This window comes from Fusarium keratoplasticum, chromosome 6, assembly GCF_025433545.1.
Source record: "Fusarium keratoplasticum isolate Fu6.1 chromosome 6, whole genome shotgun sequence".
Lineage (NCBI taxonomy): Eukaryota > Fungi > Ascomycota > Sordariomycetes > Hypocreales > Nectriaceae > Fusarium > Fusarium keratoplasticum.
Window position 1 is genome coordinate 2200761 of NC_070534.1, and position 25542 is coordinate 2226302.

The 25542-nt window shown below is 53.5% G+C and overlaps 5 protein-coding genes and 1 pseudogene across 6 annotated transcripts, besides 1 other annotated feature; 4 read left to right on the forward strand and 2 right to left on the reverse strand.

Moving 5' to 3' along the window:
• Positions 1–919: 919 nt before the first annotated feature.
• On the forward strand, positions 920–1786 carry NCS57_00867100 (Metallophos domain-containing protein; the record flags this gene model as incomplete). Its single annotated transcript, XM_053058481.1, has 1 exon — positions 920–1786. One exon carries the CDS (start codon positions 920–922, stop codon positions 1784–1786), a length of 867 nt encoding a protein of 288 aa, XP_052912312.1.
• Positions 1787–2405: 619 nt separating this feature from the next.
• Positions 2406–3427, forward strand: NCS57_00867200 (Ribosomal-L18e/L15P domain-containing protein; the record flags this gene model as incomplete). The annotated part of the gene is made up of 2 exons (XM_053058482.1): positions 2406–2776; positions 2857–3427. Exons 1-2 carry the CDS (start codon positions 2460–2462, stop codon positions 3425–3427), a joined length of 888 nt encoding a protein of 295 aa, XP_052912313.1. The 5' UTR covers positions 2406–2459.
• A 598-nt stretch (positions 3428–4025) lies between these two features.
• Positions 4026–6539, forward strand: NCS57_00867300 (Sorting nexin MVP1; the record flags this gene model as incomplete). Its single annotated transcript, XM_053058483.1, has 4 exons — positions 4026–4524; positions 4718–5628; positions 5681–6280; positions 6330–6539. 4 exons carry the CDS (start codon positions 4026–4028, stop codon positions 6537–6539), a joined length of 2220 nt encoding a protein of 739 aa, XP_052912314.1.
• A 525-nt stretch (positions 6540–7064) lies between these two features.
• NCS57_00867400 (Dihydroxy-acid dehydratase) lies at positions 7065–9155 on the reverse strand (the record flags this gene model as incomplete). The annotated part of the gene is made up of 5 exons (XM_053058484.1): positions 7065–8521; positions 8574–8681; positions 8756–8763; positions 8841–8938; positions 8997–9155. The coding sequence occupies 5 exons, from the start codon at positions 9153–9155 to the stop codon at positions 7065–7067; spliced, it is 1830 nt and encodes a 609-aa protein (XP_052912315.1).
• Positions 9156–11761: 2606 nt separating this feature from the next.
• On the reverse strand, positions 11762–12863 carry NCS57_00867500 (annotated as a pseudogene). Its single transcript has 2 exons — positions 12702–12863; positions 11762–12646 (listed from the first exon to the last, which is right to left on the reverse strand).
• Positions 11762–12863: a sequence feature.
• An 8150-nt stretch (positions 12864–21013) lies between these two features.
• On the forward strand, positions 21014–22450 carry NCS57_00867600 (uncharacterized protein; the record flags this gene model as incomplete). Its single annotated transcript, XM_053058485.1, has 7 exons — positions 21014–21090; positions 21424–21922; positions 21981–22028; positions 22085–22117; positions 22173–22256; positions 22318–22351; positions 22422–22450. The coding sequence occupies 7 exons, from the start codon at positions 21014–21016 to the stop codon at positions 22448–22450; spliced, it is 804 nt and encodes a 267-aa protein (XP_052912316.1).
• Between the last annotated feature and the right edge of the window lie 3092 nt (positions 22451–25542).

Here is a 25542-nt window from a genome sequence, read left to right on the forward strand (position 1 = left end):
AACCGGCGAGACTCGTTCAATACCAGCAGCGAGCCGAGATCCTTCCACCAGAACCTCCTCAACTAATGTGGAGGAATCGGATACCAACGGACACCAACGCTCCGAAGAGCATGAGCGAGTTTGTTGGGCATAATCAAGACGATAATTGCGCACGGTCAGGGCCAGGATAAAAAGAGGAGTGGCGTTTTGTTTTACGGCGGTGGCCTAGACCTTTGTTCATCTTTTCGACCACAGGCCTCGTTCAGGATACTGGTCGAATTTGCACTACAGGATACGGCACACGCATTGTGGGAATCTTGTTACAGATGAGGGTTGGGTGCCGTTATTGATCTGATAGATTTCGGGCTGCATTTTGGTACTCGGAAGCGAGGTGAAAGAGTACACTACATTGGGTATTAATGATACATGGGACTGAGCAATCACTCATTCCTGCAAATAACGGCCGCTTGGAAGCAGCGCTTTATTTAATCCTTGTGTTAATGGCTCTTGTTCCATCACTACACGCTACCTCATTTTACGGATCGCGACCTTAGTGAACATGGGATGGCATGCATGGACCATTCCTGATGATAATGCTTGCAAGCCTCAAGCCTCATGGGAACTACCGAACCGAAACTACGGTACCGCCCCTGCGGCTGAGATCAGAAGACAAAGGAAGCCTTGTCATTGGCGTTGGTGTAGGCAGATTTGCCAGGGCTGATGGTGGCGTTGGAGGCCCTCAAGCTAACAAGCACCGCCTCTCAGCAACGGCGATGAGTTCTGACCCCACACAAAGAGGGAGGGTTGTCTAACAAGTCAAGTCCTATATAAGAGTCCTAGTTGCTGGCACCTCAAGGAGACTTGTTTGGATCATTCAGCTCATTTCTTGAACGTCAAAACTTGCATCTTACACTACAATCTATTGTCCCTCTCACACACAATGGAGACTCTGAGTCGTGTTTCCGAGTATCTCTTCGGCCCTTCAATCCCAACCCGGGAACCATGTGGCCGAACAGTGCAGATCATGTCAGATCTACATCTCGAGCTAAACCGGCAATACTCGACATTTGACTTCCCAGTCAAGGCGCCCCTGCTCGTCCTTGGTGGTGACATTGGTCGTCTGGTCGACTACGACATGTTTCTCCCCTTTCTCGCACGCCAAACTGCACGCTTTGAAAAGGTCTTTCTTGTCCTCGGGAACCACGAGTTTTATGAGATGAGTTATGAGGATGGTGTGGAAAAGGCAAAGGAGTTGGAGAAGGAGGAGGTTCTTGAGGGCAAACTTGTGATCTTGGATAGGAAGCGATGGGACGACCCTGATTCAAAGCTGACTATTGTCGGCGCAACGCTCTGGTCAAACATCCATCCCTCAGCAGCGGAAATCATCACACTCCGGGTTTCAGACTACAAGCTCATTTCTGGCTGGTCGGTCGCCAAGCACAACGAGTGCCACGCCAAGGACCTCGAGTACCTCACAACCACCGTCGCCGAACTCAACGAGCTCCCTCCAGAGTCCCAGCGCAACGTTCTTGTAGTGACGCATCACGCGCCCTGCGTACGAGGTGCATCACGGCCGGAGCACGTCAAAGTTCCATATAAAACAGCCTTCTCGACAGACGTGCTTCAGGCTAGGGAGTTTATGCGCGGGGTGGCGATGTGGATGTTTGGACACACACACTTTACAACCGAGTTTCAGAGGGGAGGCATCAAGGTAGTTGCGAACCAGAGGGGGTATGTTCTGGGCTATAAGGGCCCGACGTTGGAGGACACAAGGGGATTTGATGATGGAAGGGTTGTGGAGTTGTGATTATGTAGGATGGAGTAGTTGACCCTGTTCTTGGAGTTTGGAGTTACATGATAACGGTCATTGGGGCAGCGCTTGGATAATCGTTTTGTCGTATATCCTCCCTACAATTGATTCATCAATTCTCTTTCTTCGCTTTGCAAGACTCCTTACCATACTCTATATCCACATCCAGTCATTGAAGCAATGCTTTCGACCAGGGATACCAATGATTGAGTGTTGAGTACGAAGAAGCATCTACTGGGGCAAAATATATGCAACTGGACAACGGCTTCTGTTGGAAACATACAGTTTTCCTCGAAATTTGGACATAAACAACGCACTCTATCATCAATCATCCTTTACGTCTTCGGCCCAGATAGTTGAGGCTAATCGCGTTGGTAATGGTCTGTCAACACCAAGAGACGCCCGAGACTGAGAAGGACAAAAACTTGTAACCCAATTTCCAGCTACAATATTTCAGAGCAAGAATTCTCATTTTCCATTCCATGCACATCAGTTATCATGGGTGAGTTTTGCCCGCTGTAATATGCATGAAGAGCCGTTGTGGCCTGAGGCATCCACAACCCCAGACTGCCATCCCGCTAACGCTCTCCAAAAAATTGGATGCCGACAGTCTTGAGAGCGCCAGCATCAACCTCGAAAGCTACGGCCACGGCGCCCTTCCCTCCCGACGATGCCTCCTCGAATTTCTCCCCTCAGCACATCCCTGTGCTGCAGGGCAACCGCCAATGCTCCCGTGTCGTCGCTGACCGCGTACCTCGCCGGCCTCTCCCTCCAGACCCGCAACGCTTCCATCCTCAGCAGCCTCGCCAACAACCCCGGCGCCATTCACAACAAGAAGAGAGTCGGTCGCGGTCCCTCGTCCGGACACGGAAAGACGTCTGGTCGTGGTCACAAGGGTCAGAAGCAGCATGGAAAGGTCAAGCCTTGGTTCCAGGGTGGTCAGACACCTCTGATCGTCAAGCACGGCCGAAAGGGTTTCAGCAACTTGTGAGGATGCCCTCGCTCTCCGCAATCGAGAGATGCAAGAAACGGGAAGAAATAAGATCAATTGGCTAACACACCGGCAGCCGAGCCCCTCAGATGTCCGAAGTGAACCTCGACCAGATCCAGGCTTGGATTGACCAGGGACGACTCGACCCCACGAAGCAGATCACCCCCAAGGAATTGATCGAGTGCGGAATTGTCGGTACCATCAAGGATGGCATCAAGGTGCTGTCCCGTGGCGGAGATAGCCTTAAGCAGCCCATTGATGTAATGGTCTCTCGTGCCTCGGCCGGTGCCATTGCCGCGATCGAGGGCGCCGGCGGCAAGATCCTGACCCGTTACTACACCAAGCTCGCCATGAGGCGACTTCTAACGGGCGAGTCGGTCAACACAGACAAGCCTCTGCCCCAGGGCAAGGAGCACGTCGAGTCTGTAGTGGCCGCAGCCCGCGAATCCCCCTTCCGATACCGGTTACCCGACCCTACCAGCCGTGAGGACATCGAGTACTACCGTGATCCCGCACACCGAGGATACCTGAGCCACCAGCTGGCGCCAGGCGAGTCGCCCAGTTTGTACTTTAGGGTGCCGGGAGTGCACAAGATCAAGAGCGAGGTCAAGAAGGAGAACAAGGTCACCGAGGAGACGCTGTTCTAAGGGCGGGGGACAAGCATGTCGGAGAAGTGTATTATACCGACCCAAGCATGATGATGACTTGGATGTGATAACAAGCAATGTACAATCAATTGAACCTTTTCAATTCATCTCTATTGTGATAATGAGTGATATCAGCCACAGGTTTGACAGGTGTGGCGTTGGGTGCCTGCCTGTTTCGGCGGGTTCAGGTTCCAGATGCCCTGCGCATGTAGGTACGTACCCGTGATGCTCCACAGGAGCTCTGCCTCAAGTTGATGTCGCAGCATCCAAGTCTTCTCCACTCTGGAATGACTTCACCAACCTCCCCGGTTGCCTCTCAATTCGCGTCCGTCTTGTCATTTTAGCCGCTGTATGGTCTACTGATTGTTCCACATCACCTGCAGTTGCTTTTTATCTGTTTCGCGGCCGATTCTCTCCGAATAGAGCTGTGGTCGTGTTGTAACATTCACCCGTGGCTTCGATTACGCCTCGCTTCCGAACGACGGGATCTACATCGCTCTACGAGTATCGCTACAGTACGGATCGACATCGACGAGCCTGATACGCGTCGCGGAACAAAGACGAGAGACTGACACAGGCGACACCATCCAAAGTCACGATGTCCTTGTTTGGAACATCGCCGACTGACGACAACCCTGGATTGGGCTCGTCCAGTGGCCCGACTCGTGGCGGCAGCGCCGGTCTCTTCGATGACGACGTCCCATCAAGGCCATCCTCCAACAGCCTCTTTGCCGATGACGATGGCCCTCACGGTTCGCCTTGGGGTATGCCCTCGCCGCGCAAGCCGCAGAGCCGCGCCGACCTGATCCGCAACCTCCTCCCCGCGAGCGATGTGCCAGACACCTATATCGAGACCTTCGACACGGTAGTGCGCGAAGATGGTACCAACGGCCGGGTCACAGCTGGAGGCATCGCAAAGCTCTTTGCCACAGCGAGACTCGGTGCTGATGCCCAAGCTCGCATCATGTCTCTCGTGGCTCCCGGTGGGGGGGATGTGACGCTGGATCGAAACGAGTTTAATGTGTTGTTGGCGCTGGTGGGCTTGGCACAGGAGGGCGAGGTCATCAGCCTTGATGGTGTTGATGAACGACGACGACGTGAGTACTTCTTCTATACATGTCTACGCTTGTCTTCCGGCAGCACAATGTTATTTTCAGGCACAAACAACTCGATGAGCCTTTGGCGATTCGCTGTCTTATCGTCGGGGCCATGTCATATCACATCAGTGCTTGCATGTCCCCCAGTTGGTGGAGACACTACCTGTACAGCTAATAACTCATTTCATCACAGACCTCCCACAACCCAAGCTTGCCGGCCTTACTGCAGAGCCCGTCCTACCTCCAGTTACTGAACTTTCAGCGAAGCCTCCTCAGACGCCTCCGAAAGATACGCCGATTCAGCATACACCTACGCCACCTGTGCAGGTACAGCAACAACCCAAGCAGTTCCGACCAGCCATGGATGACCCCGAAGACGACCCGTGGGGCAGCCCGGACATGCACAAGGCCCATCATCACGGACCTCCCAGGTCCAACGGCGCCCAGAGCCACAACACAAACGGTCATACAGGCTTTGGCGAGACACCTCCGACGGCGGAAATCGCTGCTCCGGCTATTGCGCACATCGCTGAGCCCCCTGCCGCGCCTCCGAATGGCGGAAGACAAAATAGCAGCAACTCGGTGACGACGCCTAGCGGCTGGGGATATTTCGATGGGCACAACACTGGTGTAGGCGGCTTCGGTGAATCTCCAGCTGGACCTGTCCAAAATCCTTTTGGCACCGCGCCCGATCCCACGCCCAGTACGCAGGGTCCTCCAGGCCTTCCGCATCATACGAGCAGTGGCAGGACCGGCCACAGTTTGGAGGAGAATGTCGTTGTTGTTCTCATGCCAGAGAAGGAGGGCATGTTCATGTTCCAACACCACAACTACGAAGTGTCTAGTCTGCGACGCGGCAGCAAGGTCATTCGTCGATACAGTGATTTTGTCTGGCTACTGGATTGTCTACACAAGAGGTACCCTTTCCGGGTACTGCCTCTTCTGCCACCCAAGCGGGTGGGTGTAAACGGAAGTCATCTTTCAAATGACGGTGCCTTTATTGAGAAGCGAAGAAGGGGTCTGGCGAGATTCTTAAACGCTCTTGTCAGGCATCCTATCTTGAGCCAAGAGCAACTCGTCGTCATGTTCTTGACGGTCCCTACAGTAAGTTGACAAAGCCTCCACGTGTTTAGCTTTCTGCTGAAGCTAATATAAGGATCAGGAGTTGTCTGTCTGGCGAAAGCAAGCTACCATCTCCGTCCAGGACGAGTTTACCGACCGCGCACTGCCTCCGGGTCTGGAGGATTCGTTGCCACCCACGCTAGAGGAGTTGTTTGTGCGAACTCGGGCTGGCGTCAAGAGGTCGGCTGAGCTTTACATCAATGTGTGCAACATTATGGATCGCCTCGTCAAGAGAACTGAAGGCGTGGCTGCTGACCACGCCCGAATCGCCTTGTCCCTGGCATCTCTAACTGAGGTATCAGGGGATACGTACGCAACCGATACCAACGAAGTACCTCTCCTCAATGACGGGCTGGTCGCCATGAGCAAGCATCTACGGACGTGCCAGGCGCTGATGGAGGACGAAAGCCGAGGCTGGGACGAGGGTGTGCTGGAGGACCTGAAGCGCCAGAGAGACGCCCTTGTGAGCGTGCGTGAGTTGTTTGACCGCCGGGAACGACTGGACAAAGACAACATTCCCTACCTGGAGAGGAGAATTCAGACCAACGAAGCTAAACTCACCAACTTGAGGTCAAAGCCGGAGGGTACGGTCAAGGCGGGCGAAATTGACCGGATAGCAGAGAGCATTATCAAGGCAAGTATGATGGTTGTCCCTCTGCCACTACCACTAACACGACTTATAGGACAAGGAGTCTATTGTTCAGCAACATAACCGGTCCATCTTTGTCAAAGAGTGCCTTCGCGACGAGCTCCTCACGTTCCAGTCAACGCAGTACCACGTCAGCCGATGGAATCAGGACTGGGCGGGCGAGCGAGTTAAGTATGCCGAGATGCTCGCTGACAACTGGCGGAGGTTACTGGATGAGCTCGAGGGCATGCCGCTGGGTGACTAGAGCCCGCCAGAGAGCCATCGGGCCTCACAGATATTTGGGGATGTTAGAGGTCGGGATGCAGAATCGCATTGGAGAGAGATAGCATGGTAATGGGTGCACCTGTCGGGTGGAGATGAAGGTCAGAGTTGCGTATATGATTTCAGGACGCTTTGCACACGAAGAAGCATGGGTGGAGATGCATTTGCCATGGGAGAGACGAGAGAGAAGGAGAAGTGTGTTGATGTCTGTCTGCGCGATACCCTTCGTTCGTTTTGCTGGGGGGTTTTGAAATAGTCTTGGATGAGTTTGTCGTTTTTCAATAATAGAGTCGAGGTCTGTCTGTCATTGTATATATCTATTACCAAGCAGTCATCTGTGGTTGTATGATGGGGTTCTTGACTCAGGGGGAAACAGGTTTAGCCAAAGTAATGTTCATTTTTCTCATTCAGTCTTTTTGTTTTCCAGATATCCTGCCCAATCCATGACCCAAAGTACATAACTACATATATAGACATCAACATTTCATTCTCGTCGTGTGTATCAGCTCTACCACTGATCCGTAACAGCGCCGTGGCTGGCGTCTCCAACCAGCTTGGCATACTTGGCCAAGACTCCTCTTCTGACTCTCGGCTCGGGAGCCTTCCACTCGCTCCTCCGCTTCTCCATCTCGGCGTCGGTAATGTCGACGTCGATGCGGTTGCGCACGGCGTCAATGGTGATGACGTCACCGTTCTTGACGAGAGCGATAGGACCTCCGACCATGGCCTCGGGCACGACGTGACCCACGATAAAGCCGTGGGAAGCTCCGCTGTATCGGCCGTCCGTCACGAGAGCAAGGTTGGATAGGCCGGCGCCCATGATGGCTGCCGAAGCCTTGAGCTGTTCGGGCATACCAGGTCCGCCCTTGGGTCCCTCGTACCGCACAATGACTACCAGGTTTCCGTCATCGCGCGTGATCTCGCTTTTTGCCAGCGCAGCAGAGAGCTCCTTTTCACTATCAAAGACACGCGCCTTGCCGGTGAAGGAGAGACCTTCCTTGCCTGTGATCTTGGCGACTGCACCGCCAGGAGCAAAGTTACCGCGGAGGATGCGGATATGGCCGGTGGCCTTGATGGGGTCCTCGAGGGGACGGATGATGTCTTGTCCGGGGTCCAGGCTAGGCCAGTCGGCGACGTTCTCGGCGAGGGTCTTGCCGGTGATAGTCATGATGCTGCCGTCGAGGACGCCGCGGGCGACGAGCATCTTGATGACGGAGGGTGTACCACCAACATTGTAGAGGTCCTCCATGTAGTACTTTCCGCTGGGGGCGAGGTCTGCGAGGAAAGGAGTGCGGTCACTGGCGCGCTGGACGTCGTCGAGGGTCAGGGGCACGCCGGCAGTATTGGCCATGGCGAGGAAGTGAAGCACACCATTAGTAGAACCGCCAAGGATCATAGTCAGCACGAGGGCGTTTTCGAACGATGCCCGAGTCATGATGTCGCGGGGACGGAGATCCTTCTCCATGGTAGTTCGAATAACCTGAGCAGCACGCTCACACTCACGTCGCTTCTCAGGAGACTCAGCGGGATACGAAGATGATCCAGGGAGCGTGAGGCCCATGGCCTCGATGGCGGTAGCCATGGTGTTTGCCGTGTACATACCACCACAGGCACCAGCTCCAGGACAAGCATGCTTCTCAATATCATCCATAACATCAGAGCTGTTACGGCCGGGAGCACCGGGATCCGTCTTTGCATGGAGGCGGCCATAGGTAAAGGCACCCTGGGCCTCGTAACAGGTGCTGATGTTGATGGGCTTCTCGAGAAGGTTAGAGTGACCCTTGCGGATGGTGCCGCCGTAGATCATGATGAAGGGCCGGTTGTGGCGGGCAGCGGCCATGACGGTTCCGGGCATGTTCTTGTCACAGCCGGGAATGGAGATGTTGGCATCGTGGTGCTGAGCGCAGGTGACGGACTCGATCGAGTCGGCGATGATCTCGCGCGTCTGGAGGGAGAAGCGCATGCCTAATAGCATCTAAGCCCGCTAGTTCACTGTCGAGGCTCAACAAAAACTCACCTTCACCGCCCATGGTGATGGCGTCTGACACGCCGATGGTGTTGAACTGCCATCCGAGCATGCCCTCCCTCTCCACAGCCGTCTTGACGATCTGACCGAGGTCAAGAACTAGGTTTTCGTGTAAGTGCACCTTGCCGAGGTGAAGTTTTGAGAGTGTTGGTTTTTTTTGTCATCTCACTCACGATGAGTACTGCGAGAAAGCAATGTTAACACGACCGGTAAACGCCAATGGCTAGATATTTTACTCTTGGAGTGTCAAAGACTCACTTGCAAGGGTTGCCCTGCCACCAGACGGTCGCGATGCCGACCTGGGGCGCGTTCTTCATCTTGTCCTTGTTGGGGACGCCGGCTCCGTAGAGCATGGCCTAGACGGGCTTCAGACCCTGACACCACATGATGGGGAAACTCAATTGAGGGCCATACCTGAGCTCCGGGGTAGTCATGCTCGCGAGTGACCTTTGTGGACCAGCGGTTGAGAGGTCCTCCGGGAGGCAAGCACGGGAAGGGGATGTAGTCGCTGGACTGTTTGGGATCGTGGGTGGGGACGGGGCTGACGTCGGTAGTAGCTTGCTTGTCCGCCATTGTAGAAGATGTTTCACACTGTCAAACAAACAAACTTAAGTAGAATAAAAAAGAGTTCAAGTATTTTTACGGAGTGTGCGGCTGAAGTGTCGGTGGTTAGATATGTAAGGTACTAATAATGCAAGTTCTGTTTTGCGATGTCGGAGGGCGTGATGAGTGACACAACGTTGCAAGCAAAGATTCCGTCAGCCACAGACAACAAGGTGACAAGAGTCTAGACAAAATGACGAAAGAGAGGAGGAGAAGGAGGGAAAAAATGAAAAAAATGTGGTGCGAGTGTGCGACTGACGTGCGTCGTTAGAGCGTGCCTCTCTCTGCCGGCAAGCGGAGGTTCAAGAACGGCACAACGAACAACGACCTTCAAAAGGCGGGCGTGTGCATTTCCGAACTTTTTAGCTGCCAATCGAAGTGGCTAACAAAAACTTACTTACCAAGTGGCTAAGCTCGGGGCAGGTCTCCAAGGTTCTTGGGGAGGCTTGGGCTTGGGGCTGTAGGTGCTGATATCACCCTGTGGAGAACCAGAAGCCTTTTTGTTCTTGTAAGCCCTAGAGATGTCGAATGTTTCTCTCAAATTTTGGGGGAGCACCAGATAGGGTAGAGGCGGTTCATCAAGGTAAATCAAAAGATATCAAATCTTGTGGAACAATAAAAGATAGAGGCAAAAAAAGACCAATGGATTCATCTCCAGTAACCCATGCCTCCTCCCCCAAGTCTTCACGATCCCAAAATCCCCACCCGCCACCAGTCCTCATCGAATACCAGCCGTCGGCTTAGCAATTACCCTGGCCGCAGAGGCAAGGTCACGAGCTTGCAGTAAAGAAATGGGGACCTTGCTAAAGTTCGTTGTCTCCTCTTTCTCTCCATCTTGAAGCTTTCTCCCCTCTTTAAGGAACAGGGATAATGCACACGCGAGGGAATGAGGGGGGGGGCAAAAAGAGGGGTCCTTGTTCTCCTCTCGACAGCAGTAGTTAAACAAGTCCAGAACGGAAATCCTTCTCCCTCCCATGGCCGGCCTCAAAATGTCGCCAGCGGAATATGCACGTGTCCCAGATAAGTCACCATTACCTTGTTCGGCAAACCCATGTCTCCCGGCCGGTCAGCGGAGCCTCCTCTCCCGATTGTCCCGGCCCCGGACCCGTGCCCCGAACCTCGGAATCCATCCCCCCTCCCCAAACGGCCACTCCCTCCCAAACACGGGAATCCCGACCCGAGATTTATTATGCTGACTTTTTTTTCTCTTGTTTCGTTTTGTAAATGATCGGCTGTCTCATGTATATGAAATGGAAACGACGCATCTATCCGTGTTGCGTGCATGGACTCCTCAAAAAGGAGATTACAGTGGAGGAGAGCTGTCAATTAATGCAGCAATCAAATCAAATCATGGAGCTCTTCCAGATAGCAGAGATGCATCCGCTAGCACTCTAGTCTCCGCCATCAGAGTGGTCCGTCACGTCAGATAGACATGTGCCATCTGGTTCCATTCATGCAGCCTCATCCTGCTCGCTGCATATTGAGCCGGGCCCTGTATGTACAACTCATCGCCAGTAAGGCATAGATGATCATCCTCTCCCACTACAAATCCATGCTCTTGATGCGAGCAAACCATCACTTACTGTACATCGCACAACTGCCTGCCTGGACCTATCACCATCTCGAGCAACCTCAAACAATGCCCCTCCCACTGGTTCTTATGTACGCCGATCCAGTTTCACCTTGGCTCTACATCACATCAACTCACGTCACATCACATACAGACATCACATAGCAGATACAGAAGTCAAGATGGAGACAAGATCAGTAAAATTATCATGCCCAGCTTTCACCACTGAGCAGGGTAAATCCATCCATCTCGCTCCCCCACAAACCCCCTCCCTCCGCCCAGCAAAAAATAATAGCGAGGCCGAGCGCTAGAGCATTGGCTTTTTTTCATCACCGTAATTTCATCAGTCCTTAACAAGAAACAAAGATCGGACTGTACATGTAAGGAGAAGATTGCTGAGAAACAAGGCCAGAAAACGGGTGGTAAAAAAAAACGCGCAGAGACAACACAATGTAAAACAAAGGTGATCCTAGAACCCTCTCCTCTACCGCAGGGATCTGGTTCTGTACTTCAAGCAAAGGACGGAAGAAAAGGGCTGTAAAAAGGAGGCTTTCTCCTCCCCCCATCCGCGACATCTGCTCTTCATGTCGTGTAGCAGATGCCGTGTCAAACCTCCTTTTTGTATCCCACCTCATGAGATTGAAATCCCACCCACTAGACAATAAGTACTTGGTTCATAAGAGAGAAAAGTGATAAGAGAGAAAGGCAGAGCATAAAAATGAAGGGAAGTGTTTGGAGTTTCGTGAAATGAGTGCGGGCCCAAGTAGAATGCCCATGCTCCACGCGTCGAATAGACGGTAGAATAGATGGCAGATGTGCCGTGTCGTTTGAGTGTGGCTCTCATAGTATGAGAGAGCAGCCATGCCATAAGTGAGAAACGAAATGCGAAAACAAGAGGCGTATATGATACACAGGGGAGAAGACAGTAGTACGTGTCTCCACCCCCTCCTCATTCTTATTACCTGCCCCGAGATGAGGATCATGCAGACATCATTGATCGTAGCGCTTAGTGAGCTATTTGCATCATGCCAAATCGCTCTTCTTCCAGCCGCCTGACCATATCCCGATCCCGGGCGGTTCTGGGATCGGCGTCGATGCCGAGGATCGACGAGATGCGTGTCTTGTCCTGGCCCTTGGACTGGGTCTGGTTCTGCGCCTCCTTCTCAGCGTTGCCTGGGCTGGAGATGGGAGTGATTGGTGTGATGGACGAGGGGCTGCAGCAGGTGCCCGTCTTCCAAGCCTGCTCCAGGACAGTTGGGGAGACGTTGGGGCCGTACTCGCTAGCGATTGTTGTCCAGAACGACGCGCGGTGAGCAGAGTAGATGGCGTGAAGGCGGGAGAGGTCGACGTGGGCAGCTGTGTGAGCAGGCGCCGGGGGGATGCCGGTGCAGTCGAGGCGGAGAGGTGGTGTTGTTCGGTGCTGGGAGGCTGCGCGGTGGAAGGGGGCAGGCATCGGCACGGGGGCCTCGGTGGCCGGGGAAGCATATGTCGAAACGGGAGGCGGGAGAGGCATGCCCGTGGGCTTTGGCAGGATGGAAGGCAGCCTTGGTACCTCGCCGGGGCCGACAATGCTGGGGAGTTGAATGTGGTTGCCGTGGTGGGCACCGCTGATGTTGCAAGGAGCAGGGCTGTAGCTGCGAGAGCTGCCAGGGGGAGAAGCTGAGCGGGAGATGCTCTCCCGGGCCGGGCTCGCGGTGCTCACTTGCACTGCGGGTGAGTGGTCGATGGAGGCTCCGGATGATGAGACGGAGGCGGCACGCTTGTTGCGTCGGTTGCTGCCATGAGAGAGCTGGTGATAGTGAAGCCGGCACGCCAGCTCAGTCTTTTTGAGGTGGGCAGCAATGTACTTGTAGGGCATCTTCTGAAGACGGGTCTGGATAAGATATGCCTCCTGGATATTGTGTTAGCATCCGATACAAGTCAACTACAGTTGGTTTTCATCTCACCTCCTCATCACTCCAAGCACGTCCACCACCAGTCGACGAAGCCTTGCGGCTCTTTGTGATGCCGTAGTCGTGGCGGTCCATGGAATCCCGCGAGGGGATGTAAGGCGCAGCGGCCTGAGCTATCTGCTGAGAAGGCATGCCTGAGCTCGAAGGGGTTCCGTTGCTGAATGAGTGGTTGTTCCTCAAGAATCCGCAAATGGGGTATCGTTAAAAATAGAAGTGGATGAAAAAGTCGTCGCTTAGTTCTTCAAGAATCGAAGGCGTTGCTGAAATGAATCTTGATATAGAAGGCCAGCCGTGTTGTATGGTTCGACCACGCAGAGGGAGAGATAGATACTCGAAGCGATCGCAAATCGTTCGACGAGATACTGGAAGGAAGGTATGCCGGATGTGCTGTTTAAAACCCGCGAGAATATTCCACTCGAAAAAAAGAATACAGACACCGGAAGAATCCAAGAATCGAAACTGTTCAGTCAAGGAACAGGTCGGGGTATATGGTTGTTGGTAAAAGGTGGTGAAGTAGAAAAACCGAGTGTCGGTCTTGGTCGTTGGTGTTATACCGTTGTCAAAGGAGTGTCAGCAGCCAAACCAGTTGGTCCGATATTGGTGATAATGAGCGTGATGGGACTAGCTGCCAAAAGAGCAAGTTCGGAGAAGAGAAGAGACGCAACAGCGTTTCTCGTAAAAGAGAACAAGAAGAGAAGAAAGAAAAAACGTTGATGGATAGAGGATGACAACCCAGGTGAAGAAGGAAGAAGAGAAGGAAGAAGTAAATAGATGAGAGGGGCAAGTGGTGTAATAATAATCGCTTGCCTCCAGCAGCCCACACCTCACAGACCAGACGCACTCCAGATACAGTACCTGTCTGTATGCCCTTGCACCTCAATCAATCAACTACAGAACCTAGCCTAGCCAGGTACCTACTTTCACCTGCAGCTACGCTACCTACACGCGTCTTACTAACTGCCCGACGGTAAAGCAGCAATAAAAGTGGTCTCTCGGGGCCCGGGGGGGCAGATTGCAACGGCCACGACGGTGGTGATGGTTCGGACCAGGGCCAGGGGTACCCTCCCCCGTCACATCTTGTGAGAGGAGGGACAGGGGGTGGCCAGGCTCGAGGGCATCCCATTGCATTGTGCTGCAAGAAAGCAAAACATGGCCCGTCATGGGAAACTTGTGACAGATTTCGCCCATCTAACGCTTGCTGTCTGGGTTCCAAAACCGCCGGGGCATCTACTAGCCAAGGAGCTATTATTTTGTCGAAACACGGCATTGCCAGAAGACGCTACTCTTCTGTAACAGTAGACGCTGGGAGAGACGCTGAGAAACAAAACTAATACCCACGGTGTGACTTGGAGAGGCACACACACACACAAGAAACGCCACCGATGACAATGGCTTCCCACGCCCCCGGTGAGATCTATCCAAACAGGAATCTGAAGCGAACCATCCACCGCAACCGCAAACACGCCCCATCCCGCCGTCCATCCCCTCCAACGCCATCGTTCTTTTTCAAAGTAGGGCCCAGATTTGTTCCTCGACAACCCTTGCCCGGCAAAACGGTCACCACCGCTCGTAGCGTCCCGCCTCAATCAAAGTTTCGTCCCACCCCTGGTCCCCCATTACCACCTCGTACAGCAGACAACTGGAGAGAGAGTCAGACAGAACTGAACCATCAACTCGAATCGACAGACAGGCCTGTGCTGTGCGAGGCTCTTTCTGTCTCCTTTCCTTGGCATCCGATCTCACAAGAGAGGGGGCTACCGTCAGCCGTTGGACCATCGTGCCAGAAGTTCTCCAGGGTTCTCTCTTCTCCGTTCCGTCATCTGCATTAGGAACTCTACCTCACTCTCACACCCCCCGGTTCTTGTTCCTGTTCCTGTTCCTGTTCCTGTTCCTGTTCCTGTTCCTGACAGCCGCCCTCTTTGACGGGCGGGGGTGGTTGTGTTGCACCCACCTCAGCTTCAGGTACGCGCTCGCTCGCGCGGTAATATGTGCTATAATGTTAGCCTTGCTGTTGCTGTATGTACGCACAACAAAGCACAGCACAACAACAACAATAACAACTTGCACCCAACGAGCGTCTCTTGGCTGGCAAGGGGTGCTCGCTATCGGATAGCCTTTTGGGTTCGCACCTCGTGGTTTAGTAGGCACATCAGCAAGAAACGGGGCACCCGTCCATCGCGCCGCCTCAAGGATCCTCTTGAGGACCGTGACTCCCCTAAGCCACCCCGACGGGCTCGTACCTACAGTAGTTCATGAGCCTATTTGGGCCCGGGCGTTGGAGATAAACGCGATCCAAGGTTGCTAGTTTCTCTGGAGCATCGCAGCAGGAATTCAGCGTCGCAGCCGCTTGCGAGTTGATGTGAGAAAGGCACACACAGCACAGTAGCATCAAGGGATGAAAGGGTCCCCCCTCCATGAACCAGGACCCAACTGTTTGGTTTGAGGTGGTTCCATCGAAACAGTGCTTCCTTCGTCGACTTGTTTCCTCGGCTCGGCTGAGACGGGTCTTGTATGTTGGTGCTGGGCGGGTAACCTTGTCGTCCAGGGCTCTTCGTGATAGGTGGGCGCAAGATATGCCGTCCAAACGACACGCGCACTTGTGATGATGCGCACATACCAGATGCCTCCATTCAGAACTGCTGCGGGACAACAGGCGCCCGTCTAATTTCAATACGGTTTGCTTGCGCCTCTATCATCTCTAATGTCGTGAGAGGGAGTCACGAGTTGAGGCTCAGCTTTGTGTCTATCCCTCAACCACCCCTTTTCCTCGTCCCATCCTCGCCCGTCAAGCCATTCATTATAATTACCCTCTAATTGGCAACCTCTTCAACTTTTTCATCCCGTCTCTCTCTCAACTGTCCGTCTGTTTCGCATACAACACCCGGCCCACTCCAACTGCTAACTAACCTTTCGCCGCTTCCTTAGCTTCCGCTGTGCCCCCCAGGGTCAGGGATCCCCCCTTGAAACCCACTAACGCACTGGCGTAATTTCACCTCAGTATCAGGGATCAGTCCAAAGACAAGACCGTTCTGCAAGCCGTGGGGCCCTTGTACTGATTAGGTGGGTGCCAACGTCTCTTCTAGCCAAAAGGCCAGTCCAGCCAGCCTTGGCTCTGGGGACGTCTTCTCGCCAAACCTTGGGATACGATGTCTTGCTCCATCGACATGTCCACTCTCAGCTTCGACTGGATCCCCTTTGGGGTTGCTGGTCCGCGGCACGGTCAAGGAGAAGTGGAGGATGTGCCGTGCATGGTCAGGGGAAGAGCTTGTGCTATCGACCATGGAAACATATTCCCCCCAGAGGCGAGAGACGGAGAAACAGGAAACGCTGGCGCCGAAGCGAGACGAGACGCCTTCTGTCCGGCACCTGACGGTTCTTGATTCGATGGCGACGTGATTCGTAAACCCGGGCACTCATCTGTCCTGTCCTGTCTATTCTTAGAGCCCCGGCTGGCGAAAACACTACGATGGCAAGGGATGGACAGCGGCCGTACAGCGGTGAAGGGGACCATGTAACGAGGTGTTGATGTAGCTTGATATCCCCTTGCTAGAGATCTTCGTCTTGCAACCCATGCATATAGCTCCTGTTAAGATGCACTAGCTGCACCTGGGTCGGCCGCCCTCAGAAGTGCTGTGCTGTGGCGCCAAGCAAAAGTCTGAATGCCCTCAAGTTTCTGACACGGAGGTCTTACACGGCGACGTTGGGGAGAAACACACCGTCGACCTTCGGGTGGCGGGATTTCCGAAACTCGGATGCGGCTGTGCCGAACGTGACAGGAGGCGCAGTGAATCCGGATAGCTGTAGTTCCTGTGTGAGGTCTGAAGCAGCGATCAAACGTGAACAGATCTGAAACTGCTAGATGAGATGCCGAGGCTGGGGAAATGTTTGGAGGCACCACAGTTTCAATGTAGATGTTTCTGTAACTTTGCTTCGAGCTTCAAGTAGTAGTTCATCTGAACTACTTGGAAGGAGGGCTATAAGACGCCATGGTGAGTGTTTGCAAAGTTGGTGATCTACCCCTCAGAGTAACCCGTGGTGTTTCAGGAGTCTCTTGGGCGCGACGGCCTGCAGTTGAAACTGACAGCTTTCAAAAGTTGGCTTAGCGAAGGAGTTGTTTGTTGACAACTGCGGAGTGGCTGGCCAACTGACAGCCTCGGCCTCGCCGTTGTGTTGTGTGGTGGTGACTGTCATGCCGAGGGCTTGTAACCCTCTATCCATACTGCATGCTCCGGCATCGAGTCTACCCGGGTCTGGTTCGTCAATCTGTGTTTCACTCGCTCGGGAAACCGTAGTCAACAATGCGCAGGGCCGATGTTCCAATGGATACTCTGCGATAGCCGCTTCCGTGATGGCATGAAACACCATTGAGTTGTTTGAGATTCTTCAAGCCCAGCCTTAAGTCCCCGTACCCATCGTTATACTACCGGCAGGGTCGCATCGCTTGGCCCTATGGCAGCAAAGAGGTTGTAGTCGTCCCAATTGGCAGCCAGTTCTGCGACCAGGGTGGTTTCATCCCACTGCTCACGGGGTCGACGAGTTTCGAAACTTGCAGCTTGTTGGAAGTGGCATAAGGGCCGACGTAGAGCGGTCGAGGTCTCGAGGTCTTCGTATCGGGCTTACAATCTCCTCGTATAGGTGAGCCTGATGCTCTGGTGCTCGGAATCTATTTCCCCGATATATTAAGGCATGTGGGTTTGTTATGTTTCGATGGAGAGTGCCCCGTGCTTCTGCGCATGTCGGCGTGGGACATCAGGCCATGTGGATGGCAAGCGTGTTTCGAAGCGGGGATTGGCACTCCGGCGAGAGAAGGTGGAGGAGACGAGGGAGCTGGATGCCGGATCGCCATAGCAGTCAAAGTCGGCCATGTTGGCCTTGTCCTAAAGCATCTTGAGTTAGGGTTGACAGCTGCCTTGCTTTTGAAAATGATTTCTGACAATGGGCACTCGGAGGCTGAAGTTACCCTAGACACGTGCTGGACGATGGCAGGTGAAGATATTTTCTCCCAACATTTATGCCAGATGACACTGATTATAGTTTATGCGAGGAAGTATTGACGGTATAATGGCCGAACGTGAAATAATCTGTTGCGAATATTGTTGGTGAGGTTGAATTGGCAAACATAGCAAGATTGAACAAGATATGGCTTAAGGGTGAATGAAGAGGAAAGGAGGATTTGGCGTGTGCGGGGATGGCTGGTCATTTGGGGAAATAAACGACTGAGTAATCGACCACTTTCAATTAATTGAGCCGCAAATGCAGGAACACAAGCTCAGAAGTATCAGAATTCAATGCAGAATGCCATCGACGTCGCATGGAAGTTGGGAGTGTCGGCCCCAGTCCCGAGGAGGGAGAGACTTGAGAGGTACACGAGTTGAATGTCACGATCTTAGCTCGAGACGCGTCCAGATTGCCGGGTACCCGTTGTACCCTCCTCCCTCGCCGACTGGGACGCTGGGTGGAGAATCCGGGCAGATCCATTCTCCTGCGAGATGCGGCTCTGAGCCTGGTCCGTCTCTTGGAGGCACGTACCGGGCATCTACAGGCTAAAAGGGACGACATCTGGATGGCCAAATGTGCCGATTGTACGTGACTGGAAAACGCAGAGGCTCATCGAGAGCCGAGCGGGGATCATCACTTGCCATTCGTTGACAACCGAACACATGTGAGCCACTCGCGATAGGCTATCAGCCAACTGCTGGAGCAGGTGATGCGAGACGATTCGCGCCATGGATGACGCGAGAGGTGTCTTGATGAGATAAGAGATAAAACCGCTGAATAAATTCATTCAAGTTTTGCGGCTCTTCATTGAGATGCCAACCGGTAGTAAGGAGCAGTCCGAATAGATCACGGGTCACGAGCTGCTTCAGCATGGAATCGCATGAACCCCGGCACGTACCCTAGACACTGAACCCGAGTATCAACTATTCGCTGCTGTCTGACTGGCAAATCTCGCCTGATCGGGCAGCCAATCTACTGAGAATCATGATGATTTTGCAGCACCTGTCAGCCAGTCAGCCAGTCAGCGAACGGTGAACCCATCCCGCTCCGGTGGAAGTGGCGGAAGCCGCTGATTCAACAGTAGCCGGGCTCATCAAACCGAGAGGCCTCACATAACTCTCCCGGCGAATATTCCACGACAAACAAACAAACTGGAAGCGACGCTGGCCATATTACTACTCGGATAATCAGTCAAACAAGCGCCCTCTCACGAAACAAACAAACAACCTTTTTGAGGCTTGACTTGACCCCATAGTGGCTTGGGAATTTGCAAGGCGGGGGTAGACGCGCGTAAGCCAAACAGAGGTGAGAACGTGACGGGGTACAGCAGGTACGAAGGGCACGTACCTGCCAGTACTTGTTTTCTCTTGGTCGAAGTTGTTTCCCAGGGCGCAGGATTGCATCAAGGCCCGTGCAGGAAGCGGACCCGCTGAGTCATAGAAGCACTGTCTGCCGCTCCCAAAAACTGCCTGATGGCACAGTGTCGATATCTCACAAGACAGTATGCCCCACCGCCTCGAATCACCGCAGCCCCACTTTTCCCAAGGGTCAGTAGCCTTCAGTCGCGCTGTGCCCAAAAATCCATTCCCCCATTTCTCCCCTTTCCACCAAAAAAAAGGGCGAGCCAGTCCAAAACATCGACCACCTTCCCCTCCCCCAGGTCCCAGCGACTTCCCAGGTCCTGCCCGAGTTACTTTGCCTCGAGGTACCGTCCATCGTCGCTCTCCCAGGCCTCTTTTTGCCTGTCCACCTTCATCCTCGATCCTACCGACGGATGCGAGGTATCGATTGTACTTCCCTTTACACGTTGCCCGAAACCTCAAGCTTCATCCTCGCTCGGCGGATCCACTGCATCTTGCCCTGCTCGTTGCTGCACCTGTTGCCTCTGCAACCAAAACTCCATCCAGTTCTGGGTCACGACACCTACTGTCGTCACCATCGCCGCCAGAACAGGCGTGCTTGTCGCATTCCCCTGTGGCCTTTTGTGTCCCAGGTAAGCCTTGATTCTACATTTGTCATTGTAAACATCGCCCTTGGCTATTACCGCGTCTTCAAACCATGCCCATTCTCATTTGCACACGTTTTTTTTGCGCGTCGTGTCTTCCGTTGATGCCGAGTTGAGCTCCGGGTGAGCTTCACCGGGGCTTAGTCTGGTCACCCAACCACATGAATATGCCCTTTGCTCTTTCACCCGCGACTCTTACCCGCACCCCATCGGCCTTTGATGTACACACAACACCCTCACACACCTGCGCTTCACCTTCATAATGTACATTTGAGCTTCGGCTTCAAACTTGACTTGGCCATTGCATCAGCCCCAGCCCAGACTCATCCCAACCACCAGAAAGAACTGGGGCTTCGGTCTGGTTCCCCATTTCACCTCGGCGCGTGGAAGCAGCACGGCATCTGACCGCGCCCGTTGCAAACACTCTCTTCCCAGCCATGCATTGTGCCGAAACCTGTGGAAGGTTCAATTTTCACCAATCTTTGAACTGTACTAACCCCAACGAAACAAGCGCACCCTTCGCAGAAGATTAATCACACTTTTTTTCAAGAGCATCGCGGTAACAAGCTGTTGACACTTGCGCGGACACAAAACCCGGGCAGCCTTCCACCACACCACGTCCCTCTTACCAACCAGATTTCGACCCTGCCCTCGCCCACACATCACTAGTTCCCATCTGGCAGAGAACTTCTCAAACACGCGAACACCCTCTACTCGTGTATCTGTCTTGTCCTAGCAATCCGGTGTGCGTCACTTGCCCCGGTTGTTGTCAAACAGTTCACGCCTTGGCACCTGTCTTTATTTTCCCTCGGACTATTTCAAAAATTTGCCCGTAAGTACAGTTTTCACTCCTCTTCAATGACGCGATGTCTGGTTCGTTTCTTGATTGCTTCTTTTCGCGTTTTGACGCGGTCGCGTCATGTGTGAAAGAGAGACCTGGCCCGTCATGATTCCTGATGAGTTCAACGCCTCTCATGCCAGAAGGAGCAAGAAACATTTTTCATGACGACCCGTCGCATTGCGAGTGACTTGCGGGCCATGGCTGTATCGCGGGATTGAGAGCACAGCTCAAGCCTCAAGACCCTGGTCGCGTCACCACACAGGTTGCGCGTGTTGCAGACCCACGCTTGCATATGACTGACCAGTCATTCTGGCTCCTGGTGACCATCATGACTTGACTCCAACAGCTGTACCTGCGGTTGTGTCGGTCTCTCGTCGCCCGGTCCTGGTTCATCATCTTTCGTCCCCTTCAATCGAACACTCTTGTGGATCTTGATGCTGATCTCGTCATCGTATTTAGAACATGCAGCAGTGGCAGGTTGGCCCTATGCCAGATTATGTCTACTCCAATTCCAACACTCATCAACCCAATGAAATCCAGTGAGTACACCCCTTGGTCCTCATGTTTCCTGTACATCGCCGAGCATGACCTCGGGCATGGCTTTTGCTACACGGCGCAGTCTCGGCTATGCTACGGGGTATTCTCATGTTGGCATCGCCCTGGGGGGACGTCTGCAAGCTGCGTATCACCGCCTCTCTTCTCTGGTTTATACCCCCCGGCTATCGATGTGCTCGCATTAACTGGGCTACTTGTCCTCGTTCCTGGAGTGACTCGGGATGCTTGTTCTTTTGTTGGCCATCGCCATGCCAAATTATGACCACGGCGATTTCCTCCGAGGAGAAGCAACACCACTAACCAGCGTGCCTTCATAGTAATCCTCATCCGTCGTACCAGCAGGACATGTCCCGCCGGAACGAGCGCATGGAGTTTGCCTACGGCGCTCCTCAGCCAAACATGGCGCCTCCGCCGCAGCAACATCATCCTGCCCCCGTTCAACCTCCCATGAACGTTCCTCAACAACCGCCCAACGGTCCCCCGCCGCCTCAGCAGGCTCCTACCCCGACTCCTACCCAGCCTGGTCGCCAGCGAAAGCGACCCGCGCCTACGGCTGCCCCGCCTCCGGTCACGAATGCGCCGCCCGCGCCCGTCACCCCCTCGCAAGTTCAACCGCCCGCGCCCGCGCCTCCTGCTCCCCAGGTGGCTCCTCAGGCGGCTCCCCAGCCCCAAGCCCCCACAGACGATGCGAATGCAGCTCCAGTCGCGCCTCCGCCAGCTAAGAAGAGCAGAACCAATACTCCCTGGACACCTGGAGAGGAGTTGCGGCTTAAGCAGATGCGAGATGCGGGAAACAGTTGGGCAGAGATCGCGAAGGTAGGTCTTTACTGTGCGAACCGAGGGTACGAATTGCAGGCTAAAGCATAATTGGTAGACTTTCCCTACGAGAACAGAAGGCTCTGTGAAGAAGCACTGGTACAAGGTATGTCTCCCGATCAGGATCACATCGTCTGAGCTCAAATATCTAACTGGGTCTAGGACATGCATTATGCCGAGTTTGCTGAGGACGAGGTAACCACGGTTCGCCCTGCACACTGACCAACCAAGCTGACCTCCCCCTCATCAGAGTCAAGCGTTGTTGAACGCCATTAAAGAGTACGAAAATAATAAATGGAAGGTGATTGGTCAGAAAGTCGGCAAACCTGCCAAGGTACGAGCTCCATAACAAGTTACTTTGACAAGGACGTGCGCCGTGTTAACCACCGACTTAGGCCTGCGAGCAGTACGCCAAAGAGCATTTCCCGGGTATGGTCACGAAGCTCGGCCGCTAAGGGGCGACCATTTGCGCAAGCAAGTCAGACTAACCCCCTGACAGATCTCTTTGCCAATTCAAAGGGGAGATAGGATAAGTCAACCACTGCAATTGGTAGACTGGTCTCCTCACGAAGCGTTCGTACCAACGCGGCCGGGCTGTGATCTGTCACAACCGGCCAGGAGATGCCACCAGGCTCGGCTCTTCTGATTCAAGACTCATGGCATTAGGGGGAAAGATGAAAAGCACAAAAAATACGGAAAGCTTCAGCGGCGGCGTTCGCTTCGCAGATTTTACTGAACTTGTTTAATGGTTACTCGTACCTTTTTTTTTCTTATTGTTTAACGACGAGAAATGGCGGATTTCAACTGGCCTTGCTACACCCTTTGGGACCGGACACGGAAGGGGAGCAGGATTTGATGGATTTGTTGTACGGCGTGAGGGGATGGGAAATGGAACACTCGTTGTAGCAACACTTGGTACTGGCGGCTTTTGATGGCTGCTGGAATCTGGACGGGAAATATGGAGATGGAACGGCACTCGGGGGAATAAATTGCTGCTGGATCGGGTTGGGACGGTCCCTTTGGAGGCCGTATGGTTTGACGGATGCTTCTTGGGACCCTCGAGTTGAGATAATGGAGCAGCAAGACGCGGAGGGATGGGATGGATGAACCGTTGCAAGACGGAACCTGGAGCGTTATGATGGCTTTCTCATTTTTCGCTTCTTTCTCCCCTTTCTTCACTCTCAGGCGGAGGAAGGACGAGATTGCTCGATTTAGGATTGGTTATACTTATACCCCAACGCCTGGAGTTGTTTCCTTGCACCTGAAGCACCTGTATTGGCCTTGGCTGTGATGAGTTTGCGACATTATTGAAGGGCTGTCGACTGCTATAAGTGTCTCCCTTGGGGGGCGGGTAGGGTACTTTGGAGACAAGTCTCGAGTGTCGGACAATGACTTTGATGGGGACGTAGACCAGGGATGGCTAGGTACAGACAATGGTACTCGGCCATGGTGTTCCTCGTCAGCCACACTCAACCCTGGTTGCATGCACCGAGCGAGATGTGCATACAATGAGACACTCAGATTGGCTTTCGGGGTAACTTTGGGTGACAGGAATGAATGGATCAAATGAGAGATGGCGGTCAGATTTTGACGGAAGGAAAGTCGCCGGAACCCTGTATCGTTTTCTAATGCGACATGAGGATGTAATTACACGGCTGGCTTGAGCATGACTGAAGCTTGAAGGTGAGCTTCTTGGCCTAGTTTGGTATAGGCGACTACGACTCTGGCCTGGCTTGGTACCTTTGGTGGGTGAAGTACTGTAGAACGCCTCGACCAGGATGTCTCCCTCAGAGTGGCATTGGGCTGTCGTGTGCCATTGTGGCGTCGAGGCTTGCGTGATGCTTTGTGCGACAAGAGTGATTGACTGCTCTGAGGGGTAGCGGTGACAACGGCGATGCATGATGGCGTCGAAGGCATATGGAAACTTGTCAGACGCCAACGACATGGCATTGTTTGCTACTGGCTGTGTGCCTTAAGTGCACGCTTAAGTTATTGGGATGGGATTGGGTGGTATGATATTGGAGCTTATGGGCAGGGATTGATGAATCTATGGTAGCCTGAAGCTGAGGCAAGGCATTGTGACGAGAGCTGGAACAGAGCTAACCAGGGCAGAGAGGTCATCACGTCAGGTGACAGACAGGACAGCCCAGGAGAGATGGGTTATCGTAAGCAAGTGTTTTCGGTTCTTTGCATAAAGATAAGGGCTAAACAAGCTGTGCTGTGAATTGTCTGTGGATATCTTTGCTGGCCCGTACGAGGGCGAATGAGGGGGAAGCAATTCAAGACGCGGTCATGTGTCTGCTCCGTATCAGTCTCGGCGTTGCATTGGCATTGATTGGCATCGACTCCATCGGAGATCATTCATTGTCGCTGAGTCGAGTGTGCCTTGGTGCCATTTCGGCTATGCGCACCAACACACGACAGCCAAGCTTCCCCTTGCCTGGCCTCTTCCCCTTCTCCGACAGTGTGTCAACTCCTGGATCGAGTCATGGTGATGATCTTGTCGAGAGTCCTCCCTGTGTTTGATGATCCTCGGGCTAAAAACTGGGCACGAGACTGGACGTCAAAAGGGAGCGGACAAGGCAAACAGGTGGGCCGGGCTGGCTCTGTTGGTTAATTATCTCTCGCGCCAGGAGAGTGCCATTGAAGGCCTGGCTCCGCCTTAAACGAGGCCGTTGCCCACTCAGGTAGGGTTGTCACCCACCAAATCAGGGGCCAGCCGGGGTACCGAGGCCTGGTGATGATGGGCGAGCTGCTGGAGGGGGAGACTGGATTGGCTGGAGGGGGGAGCTTGGACTGGGAATCTCGTGTGCGCGTTATTGTCTTGCTTCGTCTGGAGTCGAGCGAGCGAGCATGGGAGCGGATCCCCGGCACAAGAGGCCCGCCCTCCGTCCGTGCCATCCAATGTCATGGATGCAGGTTTTGAGGGGCTGCCTTTTTGGGCTTGCTTCCATTTCTTGTCTGGAACTAGGTAAACTCCTTCCCTGGCTTGGGACTTGTCCGTCTTCTTGATTCCTTCATCACCCGACAGTCGTTTCTGGGAACCAACTTTTGGTGTTTCCTTAATCCTTCGTTTTTTGTGGTGTTTTTTGTTGTTCTTATTTGCCCTCCTTTATTCTCTGTTTCCTTTAACGGAAGGGAGATATCGGCGGCGCTTATTCTATCAAACGTCCATTCGCTCACCTCGTCACACAAAACCGATCCCGCAAACCAACACACCCCCGATCGCCCGATCCGAAGCGCAGCGGAAGTGCAGCGCAGCAGCAGCAGCACCACCACCACGCATCTTCAGTTTTACTCTCGCTAGGAAGAAAGTTCGACGAGATCGACAGACAGCCTAGGGAGCGTTGAAAGAAGACATTTTGGAAAGAGACGCGCAAACTGTATCGCGGCCCGCATTCCAACGCCTGTTTTTCACCTCTGCTCGCTTGATATCGGCCAAGCACAACAGCCAAGCTCCTCCCCTAATAACGGCCACTGCACCTAATCAACAACAACCAGAGTCGTTCGTTTTGCTGGGTTGATTTGATTGTTAAATTTTGCTTTTGCTTTTGCTGGATAATTCCTCCTCAATTTTCTCTTTCGCGGCAGTCGTTACCTCGCATTCGACCTGCCATATC